The sequence below is a fragment of the Asterias rubens genome, chromosome 21, assembly GCF_902459465.1.
Source record: "Asterias rubens chromosome 21, eAstRub1.3, whole genome shotgun sequence".
Lineage (NCBI taxonomy): Eukaryota > Metazoa > Echinodermata > Asteroidea > Forcipulatida > Asteriidae > Asterias > Asterias rubens.
Genome location: NC_047082.1, coordinates 5,575,343 through 5,588,483, shown reverse-complemented (window position 1 = coordinate 5,588,483; position 13,141 = coordinate 5,575,343). Strand labels below are relative to the sequence as shown.

At 36.1% G+C, this 13,141-nt stretch overlaps 1 protein-coding gene across 6 annotated transcripts in view; it reads right to left on the bottom strand.

Annotated features, from left to right (window-relative positions):
* Positions 1–5,746: 5,746 nt before the first annotated feature.
* The window catches only part of LOC117304383 (probable 3',5'-cyclic phosphodiesterase pde-5), a 60,183-nt gene continuing 52,788 nt past the window's right edge, over positions 5,747–13,141 (bottom strand). For 3 of the 6 annotated variants that reach the window (XM_033788800.1, XM_033788802.1, XM_033788803.1), the window contains 4 exons: positions 13,013–13,124; positions 7,423–7,503; positions 7,036–7,124; positions 5,747–6,133 (listed from right to left, as the gene is read on the bottom strand). In XM_033788800.1, coding sequence (XP_033644691.1) covers positions 5,833–6,133; positions 7,036–7,124; positions 7,423–7,503; positions 13,013–13,124 — 583 coding nt within the window. In that variant the 3' untranslated portion in view covers positions 5,747–5,832. Of the gene's footprint in view, positions 6,134–7,035; positions 7,125–7,422; positions 7,504–9,304; positions 9,417–13,012; positions 13,125–13,141 lie in introns of those variants that run through there. The other 3 variants (XM_033788801.1, XM_033788805.1, XM_033788804.1) reach the window with 3 other exon arrangements.

Below are 13,141 nucleotides of genomic sequence, written 5' to 3'. Positions count from 1 at the left end.
AGGTGACGGTAGTTATTGTCATGAAACTATACTGCAAAGCCATGCAATTCACCACGATACATTGTACAATGGTGACAAATCAGCAGTGCATTGTTCGTCATCAGAAATGATTAATCTGCAAACAAGTTTTGTTTTGTATAATGTGACTATACCTATCATTTGTTGATAACAAAATAGTAATATCAAATACATTCCTGCTCAGTGAAATTGTTCGGGAAGAAACTGCTCGTTTGGAAGCCCACATTAGTAATATGTGAGAGTCATGTGAGGTAAGAGTAATGAAATGAAATATTTACTTCTTGTACTGTATCGCTTGTCTTATAACATTCATTTTGTGCAGGCAAACAACTGCGTTATTTTTATTCAACAAAATCATCTAGGTATCAAATGGATTCTGTTGCTGAATGCTTCAACATGGATTACGTTAATTAGCCTTATTTTGATCTGTACCAAATTTGTCAGACATTTCTTTTGAGCAATATTGATAGAGTTACCAAGTCCCTCTTTTCATGGCTAATACAAAAGCTAAAAACTATAACAACTATTTGGTTACTACATAGAGACTTTTGATTAATAATGTACATTAAGAGACGCATGTGAATCATGCATCTACTTCAATTATTACTTGCAAATTCGGTAAAGGTTTTAAAATGATACTAAATGCATAATGGGAATGAAGAAAAGGAAAGATAAGCAGCAATGTGAAATGAACACATTAAAAGTATCAATACATGTATATGTATTTAAAACTTAGATTTAACATCAAATGTAGATAAATATTTCAAGGTTTTAAAATAAATTGTGGATAAATCCTATTACCTAAGTTTGGTTCTTATTGTTTTTGTTTCTTCTTCTTTGTAACTTTCTCAGAACTCTTCTATAGCAAAACTCAAGATTTAACCTAAATATAAGGATAGAACAAACTTGATGATGTCATTATAATGTCATCAGGTATCTATTATTAGAATAAATCCCTTGAGCCCTTTTTACATTGTATCTCTTATCCCCATGTTCTACAACCCAGTCTTTATTTACCCTACATCAGTTACACTGCCGCACTTTCACACAACTCCATGATGTAGTGACGCTCAAGGCAAACCATGTAGTAACAAAACATATTAAAAAATTGGTTTTACAGTCTGAACAAATAAATGGGTTTGGAGTATTTTTTTTAAATAGCTGGCTGATGAGGCTTGATGAAGGGCCAGTGTGGGAAAAAACTGCAGTCACCAAACGAGCGTTGCGATCTGAGAACTTGAATTCTGCATATAGACTGGAGATTAGCTATGAATTGGGGTTGACTGTTGACATCCAAGACACTAATGAAAAAGGTGTACACAACCAACATGCACTTATACCAGAGACATTGTCGATATCTACAATAATTTATTTGCAATTCAGATCTACAAACATGAACTGTTGACAGTCCTTTAGTTATATTCAATTTAAAATACATACACTGTACATGTACCGGTACATGTTAAATGTAAGATGAGTATTCTTTGGTCAATGTCATCAGACATGAACCACAAAGGGCCTATTGATGAAAAACAAATTCAGCATTTAGGTTCTTAAATATAGTATTGCACATAACCTGGTATACATCTTTGATAGTTTGCATCAACATCCAAGTTTTGAGACTAAACAAAAGACAATTAAACAGTGATGTACATGTACATCAAATGACCTGCAACTTGGCTATTTAGTTCAGTACTTAAAGGAACACGTTGCCTTGGATCGGTCGAGTTGGTCTTTGGTTCTGAACCGTCTGTTAAAAAAATGCATACAGGTAGAAAGATTTTGTAAAAGTAGAATACAATGGTATACACAAATATGCCTTGAAATTGCGTGGTTTACCTCGTCGACTAACACGGTCGGCCATTTGTGGGAGTAAATTTTTTTACTCCCATGAATGACCGACCGTGTTAGACGTAAAATTTTGAATGATACTTTTGTGGATCATTATATTCTAATTTTAAAACATCTTTCTAGACATATGCATTTTATAACAAGCGGTTTTAAATCGCTTTTTACAGACCAACATGTCCGATCCAAGGCAACGCGTTCCTTTAAGTAGCCAGATATCCATGTGCACTGCTACAAAGACAAAATAACCATTTAGATTATTAAAATTCAATGTACATGTATGATTACAAATAAATAACTTACTTCCCAATGTTTCATATCACCACACAACAATTTTATTGCTCATGCATCTGTAACAAATAGAGTAAAGACTATACACCATGCAGCTATTTTAGCAGTACAATATTTATAACTTTGGAAGAATTACAAGTATGCTGTTGACTAAAATTAACAATATACTATCATGGTATCATTAATTTACCATTTGGTTTATTTGACTGGATCAAATCCTTTTAGAGGCCAGCTTTTTCACTGGACATTGCCAACCAATCATGATTGACTGATACGCTTGAGTGCTATTTCACTGGACATTGCCAACCAATCATGATTGACTGATACCCTTGAGTGCTATTTCACTGGACATTGCCAACCAATCATGATTGACTGATACCCTTGAGTGCTATTTCACTGGACATTGCCAACCAATCATGATTCACTGATACCCTTGAGTACTATTTCACTGGACATTGCCAACCAATCATGATTGACTAATACGCTTGAGTGCTATTTCACTGGACATTGCCAACCAATCATGATTGACTGATACCCTTGAGTGCTATTTCACTGGACATTGCCAACCAATCATGATTGACTGATACCCTTGAGTGCTATTTCACTGGACATTGCCAACCAATCATGATTGACTGATACGCTTGAGTGCTATTTCACTGGACATTGCTAACCAATCATGATTGACTGATACCCTTGAGTGCTATTTCACTGGACATTGCCAACCAATCATGATTGACTGATAACCTTGAGTGCTATTTCACTGGACATTGCAAACCAATCATGATTGACCGATACCCTTGAGTGCTATTTCACTGGACATTGCCAACCAATCATGATTGACTGATATGCTTGAGTGCTATTTCACTGGACATTGCAAACCAATCATGATTGACTGATACGCTTGAGTGCTATTTCACTGGACATTGCCAACCAATCATGATTGACCGATACCCTTGAGTGCTATTTCACTGGACATTGCAAACCAATCATGATTGACTGATACCCTTGAGTGCTATTTCACTGGACATTGCCAACCAATCATGATTGACTGATACCCTTGAGTGCTATTTCACTGGACATTGCTAACCAATCATGATTGACTGATACCCTTGAGTGCTATTTCACTGGACTATGCCAACCAATCATGATTCACTGATACCCTTGAGTACTATTTCACTGGACATTGCCAACCAATCATGATTGACTAATACCCTTGAGTGCTATTTCACTGGACATTGCCAACCAATCATGATTCACTGATACCCTTGAGTACTATTTCACTGGACATTGCCAACCAATCATGATTGACTAATACCCTTGAGTGCTATTTCACTGGACATTGCCAACCAATCATGATTGACTGATACCCTTAAGTGCTATTTCACTGGACATTGCCAACCAATCATGATTGACTGATACCCTTGAGTGCTATTTCACTGGACATTGCAAACCAATCATGATTGACTGATACTCTTGTCATTGGTATGTAACTGACACTCTGATTCACTTTCGAAAATTGATTATTTTCTTTTCAACTTGGCAAGCATTCTATCATAGTTGATTATTACTTTGTGGCCATTGCCTTCAGTGTACATGTATGTGGTAAAACAAAAAATATTTATTGCCAGGTATTATTTGTTTGGTCCATTATCAATATCTCCCCATGTATATTCCAAGACACTACAGAACTATTAAAAGCTGAGCATTGCCAAATCCCTATCAAAAATTAGTTTAATTTCAAATACTATTCCAAGGTATTACAGTTATTACTGTTGGCAGTTTAGATTCAGAATTAAATAAATTTCAAAGTTTTCATTCAAATTATTGCCTTGCTCATTCAAGATTGAGATTGAAAGACCAGGCAAACCAATTCAATCACGTTTTTAATGAACAACCAAAATTGTATCTGTTAATATTTCTCATTGTCTTTGTTGGTATTGTACATGTACACATGTACATGTATGCTCCAGCATAATAGATCAAGTACATGTGTACATGTACATGTATGCTCCAGCATAATAGATCAAGTACATGTGTACATGTACATGTATGCTCCAGCATAATAGATCAAGTACATGTGTACATGTACATGCATGCTCCAGCATAATAGATCAAGTACATGTGTACATGTACATGTATGCTCCAGCATAATAGATCAAGTACATGTACACATGTACATGTACATGTATGCTCCAGCATAATAGATCAAGTACATGTGTCATGTACATGTACATGTACACATGTACATGTACATGTACATGTATGCTCCAGCATAATAGATGCATTCCAACACATAAGAGGTATCCAAATGTTCACAATTGTATCTGAACCAGCGGTAGATTTTGATGGGGTATTAATTTTCATCAATGGGAAAATATATTCACAATAAAGCTTTCAAGCATCAGCAGTTCTTGCTTGTCCAATAGACCGATCCATTAAGCTCTGCCCCATTGCATATCGACCAATCACAACGCAAAGAAGGTCCGACATGTGTGCGCGTATGCTTGGTGCGCGCGGCAGAGTTGTGCAGAATGACATTGGAGAGGCGAACATGTTCTTGCTCACACGTGTGCCATGGGCAGAGCCTTATGGATCGGTGTATTGTCCGTATTCCTAAAACAGTCTGAGTTTTCCCATGTGTAACAAATATTGGATGTAATTCAGGTCAACATTTTGATCACAATACAAACTCCCAGGAGTCTGACACGGTCTTGGAATCACGCGTACGCAAGGTCACAGGTTCAACATCCGCGTCATCCTGCTGATGAAGACGAATTGTCGTTTGAAAATTTCAGGTATGAGAACAATTTTCAGTGTTGTGATCAAAAGTTTACCTACATGTAATTGAATCTAACTACCAACACAGATAAACTTTCACTCTAAAATATTGGATTTCTTAAATTAGATGCAAACCTCTGTTTCCTAAGTAAGTTGTTGCTATTTGTACGGGTGAAACTAGTGTATCACAGTATAGTAGCCTGCTTCATAACGCTACACACTTAAACATTCGAGTGAATATAAACGTCAACACTCAGGCAGCCGTCAGCGAAGTTGTTCCAGGTGTTATAAATTGTCCGCTATAAATCTGTCCAAAAGAGATTTGAAGACAAACGTGCCATCCAACAGGAAGTGGTTAACATTTCTAGCAAGGTTATAATAAAATGCAGCAAAACGCCAAACCACAGGTTAAGTTGTATGGGCATGTGGTCTGGAATGATGGTGTCTTCATACTAAAAACAAAATTGGTATTGCGTTCTGTTGTGGATTGTTAGAATCACTTTGACCAAATACACTAACTTTTGCAAGTCTGCATAAAAAGATTGCAGCATTTTTTTTATATAATTGCACTGTTCATTATAGTTCCCATAGGGAAGTGCAATTTACTTTGTACACCTTTGTACACCTGATACCTCTGTTGACTTACAAATGTTACAAAATGCAGTTATCTTTTCTGCAATCCCTTCAATGCACTCTAGAAAACACACATTATTGTGAGACAAGGGTATTTTTTTTCCATTAATCCTCACAACTTTGACGCCCAATTGAGTTCAAACTTTTACAGGTTTGTCATTGTGTACATACATGTATGTTGAGATACATGTACACCAAGTGAGAAGACTGATCTTTGACAATTACCAAAGGTGTCCAGAGTCTTTAACTGCTTAGTTAACCATATCACTTTTCATCTTTCCTACTGACATCAACTCCATGTTTAACACCATCCATTGATTTATTATCTTGCTTCTTTCTGGCTGTGCTGCTGTCACTGTGTGCTCGACCTCTTCCTTGAGTATCTTTGCTTTGAATCATTTCTTTGTTAGTGTTAGATTTATTTTCCATCGATGAAGATGTACTTGGTGATGTCTTAGGAACCCGAGCGTCAACCTCCACCTTCTCACTCTCTTCTTTCAGTAAACTCTGTTCCTCCTCTGCTTTTTGTTTTGCAACAATGGCTGACCAATTCTGTAAATTCCTCCTGTAATTGAGTAATTTTAAGTAATTTTTGTTAACACACATATTAATATTGTTCACACACTTAGATAAAATTCCAGGAAAGCACAAGTGTCAGAAAACTTTGTTCCGCTTCTTCGTGCAGCTTATTCCCCACAAGTCATGTACATGTATGTGCAATTATGATTGTATTCAAATATGCAGTCGTTATAGCATGGAAACAGAACATTTAATTTGGGTAAATCCTCAACAGTTGTTGTAGCAATTATTGAAAGGACCATTGTCATTTAAATTTACGTACAGAGAATATCAATAATCTTGCACAAACTATATATGTATGCAACATGTACTTGGGGTTTCTGTTGTGTCTTAAGTAACCCAGTCTAACCTACAAACCAATTCCCACATAAACCCTACAGACAAAACAGTCTGACCGCCTGATAAGTAAATTCTTGTTGAGCCACAGCTATGTGCATGTAAGAATACATGTACTTCATCAGAAAGAGGCAAAAATAACAGATAAACCAACATAGTAGTTTTCAGTAGAAGAAAACTTATCTGTAAAAACTCTTCACCAAATCATTTAAAGAGATGAATAATGGTGTTGTTTATATGCCAATCAAACCTGCTAATTTACGTCACTATTGAACAGCAACCATCTATACAGAACACCATATTGTTCAGACTCGTAGTGTTGTAATAAAAAACAAATTATCAGACACGACATTCTGAGTCTCCAGTTGTTACAGGGAAATGATGTCATGATTATCTGTTTATCCTAGAATGGCTGTCAATTTAGCTTACAAATTGATAATTGAGTTGTTGGGATGTCTTGCTATGCAATTCAAATTATATTCCTGACTATGGCTATTCATATTAGTTATCCGTGTACATGACTTTACAAATTTCAAGAAAGTGTAGACTTACGCTGCTCCATCATACATTGGTTTTGCACTTGGAAGGAGTGCACTTAACAGATCATAACACGGAAGGCAGATACCAACAATAAAAGATACCTTGAAATGTAAACACAGAAAATAAAATGAGTTAATACAATCAAATCATCATTTTCAAAATTGCTGCACACACTACATCATTGCATTTCCTCCTGAAAAAAATTGTGGATTTGTGGATAGTTGATGATATTGGGGTTGATAAAAGGATAGTGGTGGATACTCCAGGATACCAACCTAGATGATTGGGTTACTACCAGGATAGTGGTGGATACTTAGTACTCCAGGTAGTGATCAACCTTGATGATTGGGGCTACTCACAGGATAGTGGTGGATATCTAGTACTCAATTGGTTATTTACCTGATTTGTTGGCAGTTGGTGTGCTTTCTCTCGATCCATCATCGGAATAGGATTTCTCCCTTGGGCCTTTTCCTCATCTCCCTATTGACACATAGAAGTGAGTATGTTACAAATCAATCAGAATAATTATCCGAACTAGTCTTATTTTCTTTACAAACATGATGCTCTATTAAGGCAGTGGACACTGTTGGTAATTACTCAAATTAATTATTAGCATAAAACCTTACTTGGTATCGAGTAATGGGGAGCTGTTGACAGTAAAAAAAAAACATTGTTAGAAACGGCTCCCTCTGAATTAACGTAGTTTTCAAGAAAGAAGTAAATTTCCACCAATTTGATTCCGAGACCACAAATATAGATTTTGAGGTCTAGAAATCAAGCGTCTAAAAGCACAAAACCTCAAGTGAAAAGGGTGTTTTTCCTTTCATTACTATTTCGCAACTTCAACAACCAATTGAGCTCAAATTTTCACAGGTTTGTTATTTTATGGATATGACGAGATACACCAAGTGAAAAGACTGGTCTTTGATAATTACCAAAAGTGTCCAGTGTCTTTAACTGTTAGTTTTGTTTAGTTATTTCATGTTACCAAATTGTTAAGGGTGGCTCAGTGATGAAAGTAGTAAAGATTTAGTAAGATTTAGTAGAACAAGCTATTTAGTAAAGAAAATAGCCGTAATAACTTCACCCCAAGAGTCCCTTTTGCAACGTCTTTGATGCATCCTTTTGTTCTGTAAAATACACTGAAAGTTAACTGGTTCAAGGAAGCACCATTGTGACTTTGGGTGACAGATTTAGTTACTTAAAAAACTACAGTAAAATAAACAAATATATGTGTGTAATCATGTCAAACATTTAACATCTTTAGATAATGCATTATTATTCTAAAGATCTATGGAATATTTGGACTTTGATCAACAGGTAATTTAATGTATTTCCTAAAAGCACTTATATCCATTTATTTCTTTTTGTAACTGTTACATGTATATTCATGCCATCACCATTTCAAAATACAATCAATTCACAACTATTCAGATGTATGTATGACCAGAATTGAACAATTTAAACTAAGTGATACCAAGAAGCTCCTTCAAGTTGCAACCGATATGTTTGGCAGACACAGGAAGCTGACCCACTTACATGTTACCACAAGTCATGACTACAACAATCATCTAAACTGACTTTGTCAACAGCAGAGCATAGAAATAAGTTTTGGCAAGAGAGTTTCACATTTGAATTTCTGCAAAGGTTAAACATCCTGTCAAATGTAATAATTACATTTATGACAGGTATAGGTTGTATTAGATTAAGAAAATACACAGATATTTACACAAACCAATGTTTACTGGTACAGCAAACGGTAATAATTTGTGAGTTAACGTATATTTCACTCAGCTTTGTCACAAAATGGATCAGTTCAATTATAACCTCAAAACTAATCCTCAACCTTGTACTGATGCTGTCAAATACCTGTTTGTTAACATGTGTTGATGACAGATTATTGTCAGGAGATACTTTTGATGCTCAACACATTTCAGTGTGAAAACCCTTAACCCATTTAGTTGAGAATGATTTTTTTAACAGAGAATCGTAGCTGCTGCTTTTACTCAGCAATTAAGATTCATGAGGTAAAGACCCCTCCCCCCCCCCGAAAAGGGGGTGGTAACAAAATCTGAAACCTTTTTTTGGCGACCCAGTTGTTTTGAGTACATGTAGGTATATAAAGTTTGTTCAATTAAGGCAAACAGCCTTTGCAAATAAATACATGTACACATTAATAAGGTAGGGCATTGTTTAAACAAGATTAAGTTCAAGTTAACAGACCATGAAACAAGTATCAAATAAAGAGGTTTGTAAGGATCTTCCAGACTGGCATCTCTACCTGGCTATAAAATTCCTCGAAGCACTCATTTGCCACTTGTCGCTGAATTTCAAATGGTTTACATACTGCACACAGGTCACACGCAGTCATAGCAATGGCTCTCAACAGCTTTCTGTTAAATAAATTAGGTTTTGGCTTTGGAATAAAAATAATATAACATGACAAAGAAAGCTTAAATACAGCGGTCGATTTCACCAAACTCTTCCTAACTTAGGATTAATCTTCCAGGACTCGGAACGAGTTCAATTCTGTATCCAAGGTCGTTAGTACCCATGGCACCCATCCTAAGTTAGGACGGGTTACTCGTCCTACATGTAGTTAGGGTTACTTGTCTTAACTTGAGATAGGATTAATCCAAGCGTTTTGTGAAATCGGCTGCTGAATTGACTGAGCTGGCAATCATTATGAGAAAGCTACAGAAACCTTGCAGACTTGAAGTTGATATTGTTATTTTCCTTTTCTTGGTTAGGGAGGGGGTGTTGTATTCCAATTATTACAGATTTCCTTTTTAAGTTACACACCAATTTATGCCAATGTTTGAATCTATATTATTTTCACAGGTAGAAATACAAAATAAAACTTTCAAACCTAAACAAACACTTAATTCTGGATCATTATGCAATAGTTGTACCACACACACAGATCCTTTTCAATTGTCTGGTGGAACATGTGACACATGTCATGGCCTTGTGTTTACTACAGCGACACTCCACAATTTAATATTGGAGTCCAATATGAAAAATTGATATACTCTTCAAAACCTTGTTCCCATAATACTAATTTCTTTATCGTTTGTCCAAATGAGTCAAGGTTGTTGCTTGGCAGACACGGTTGCAATGTGTCTAAATAGATTCGACCATGTTCAAGAAAGGGTTCGCAGAAATTGCAGAGTGTGGAATAAGCAAGTTTTTGATTTTATCTTATGTTTTGTGTAAAAACATCTTTGAAGGACAAGGATCTACATGTATGTGCGAGTTATTTTCAAACAAATACTATATGCATTAGATTCATGGTTATAGCAGAATATAATCATTGGATGATATTTGGATCTTTCCATTTCAATTGGCCTGCTTTGTGAATCAGAACAGTTATAATGTATGACAATGCACTCTTAAACATCCAACATTTGTAAATTCATTTCAAAGTGTTTAGTAATTTTTCTGTGTAATCTTCAAAAGATCATAGATAATATGTGAATTTTTGGTGCAATAAACACTTATGTAATGAGACTGGTGCAGCTTACTTGAAATTATTTCAAAACTTCTTCACAGCAGAGAATATTGGCTTTATTTGAGATTTCTCAGAAAAGATATTTCTTTCAATAAATTTGAATGTCATCTCTAAAGAATGATATGTGTAAACTTTGACATTAGGTTTAAAACACTTCGATTGTACTATTGTATTATTGGCTCATATGAAAACATGTACGACCAAGGATTGGCCCATTCTTGAGACTGGTGTGAATATTTTTGATATTTTTGATATTTTTGATAGTTGTTAAGTGCCTGTTATCTATCCAAAACTTATTGAAAGTTGACATTCCAAAATAATTATTAATCATGAAGTTTTGAGTATTAAAATCCAAAGATAAAATAAATTGACAAGAATGCTTGAATTTGAAAACCTAAACATAGTTTTATACAAAAGAGTTATGGAAAACTGGTGCAAAGAAGTGTGTGCACATACAAGAAAGTGCGTGCGCATACCCATGCACAAAGATGTTACCAGCACTGCAATCTATGTGTGCCATACAACATTGAAAAGTTGTAATAAAATACATTGTTTGTTTATTATCTAACATTTTGGAGATAAGAAAACCAAAACTTTTTTCTGTACGATTTGTTTTTAAAATCTATACTCCAACTGATCACCACCCCCTTAAAATTTAATCACTCCAGTCAAATATCTGTGTGCAAATTGGGCTATGCATCTTCTACCACATACATGTACTTGTATCTTCAACATTATGATTTAAACAATATTATTAATAACATGCATTTGTGCATGCTCTACATATTTAACAGTGCAAGCCCTTTTAAGTTTAAGTAAGTCCTTAGTAAACATGCGTTAGTTGAATTTGTTCAGTGCATTTATTCTGCATATTATAAACATGAAGTGTCACCAGCCTGAGTGTCACAGATTGTACATGTATGTTCCATTTAATAGTCACCTCATACTCAAAATACTAACCAAAACAAACTTGAAGAAAAATCTGGTTTTGATTCTTAAGATTTCTTATTTGATTTGATTTCTTATGTTGCAGAAATGCAAGGACAACAGCCGATTTTTTAAGAATCTATGGTCCTTTTTGAAGCCACGGCTTTGGCTTTGGTTTCGGTTCAGACATATCGCGCCTTCTGCTTCCAAGTGGCAAAAATTCTTTGGTCAGCCAAGCTGGCTGCCCAAGTTACTCTTTCTGAACTGTATCACTGCCATACCCATTCCACTGTACAGACATATCAGGCCTTCTGCCTCCAAGTGGCAAAAATTGTTTGGTCAGCCAAGCTGGCTGCCAAGTTACTCTCTCTGAACCTTGCACTGCCATACTCATTCCGCTGTACAGCCATATCAGGCCTTCTGCCTCCAAGTGGCCAAGACTCTTTGGTCAGCCAAGCTGGCTGCCAAGTTACTCTCTCTGAACCTTGCACTGCCATACTCATTCCGCTGTACAGCCATATCAGGCCTTCTGCCTCCAAGTGGCCAAGATTCTTTGGTCAGCCAAGCTGGCTGCCAAGTTACTCTCTCTGAACCTTGCACTGCCATACTCATTCCGCTGTACAGCCATATCAGGCCTTCTGCCTCCAAGTGGCCAAGACTCTTTGGTCAGCCAAGCTGGCTGCCAAGTTACTCTCTCTGAACCTTGCACTGCCATACCCATTCCACTGTACAGACATATCAGGCCTTCTGCCTCCAAGTGGCCAAGATTCTTTGGTCAGCCAAGCTGGCTGCCAAGTTACTCTCTCTGAACCGTTACACTACCATACCCATTCCACTGTACAGACATATCAGGCCTTCTGCCTCCCAGAATTGCAAGGGTTGTGGGTTCGAATCCCACCTGAGTAATATGCCTGTTTTGTTCACAGGACTTGCGGAAGTACTGAGTACACATTGCTAACACAAATCGGTGTATAGGTAAAAACTAAAATTAATATTCTTTACCCCGATGCAAATTTTACATCCATTTAGTATCCAAATTATAAAGGGAACTACATACACCTCTGATGAACCAGTGAGCTATGCTGTATTTTTACAAACAAACATTTTGTGTATACTTCAACTGATGTGAAGTGGTTAAGCTGTTTTTTCAAAGACTCAACATGTATTGTGGAGCAATTGTTGAAAATTAGGGAATAACTGTAGGGGACTATTGTTCCACAATCAAACGATTATGGTCATTAAAACAAACTAAATTAAGACCAAATGAACCATATACAAAACTTGGTGCTATAAAAAAAAATGTTAAGAGTGCAAATGTGTGCATTGGAAGATTGAGTAAACCATATGCAATTATACATGCATGACCCTATCAAGTGCTGCAAGGTGCTGGACAACACCATTGTTAATCACTGTCAACCTAAACAAGGTAGAAAACACATCTTTACAGATCCAATACGAAATATGAGGTTAGAGAAATAAAAATGTGCAGTGTGCTCAACAAATTGGAAAGCCTGACATGACTAATTAAATCTAAATAAACCACATGCATACCTGTTGATAAAATTCGTCAAAGATAACCTTAACGGTTTGTTGTTGAATCAACCATGGCTTTGTGTTGGCCGCCAAGTCACATGCAGTCATTGTCAGTGCTCTCACAAATGATCTAATATGGTTTCATGG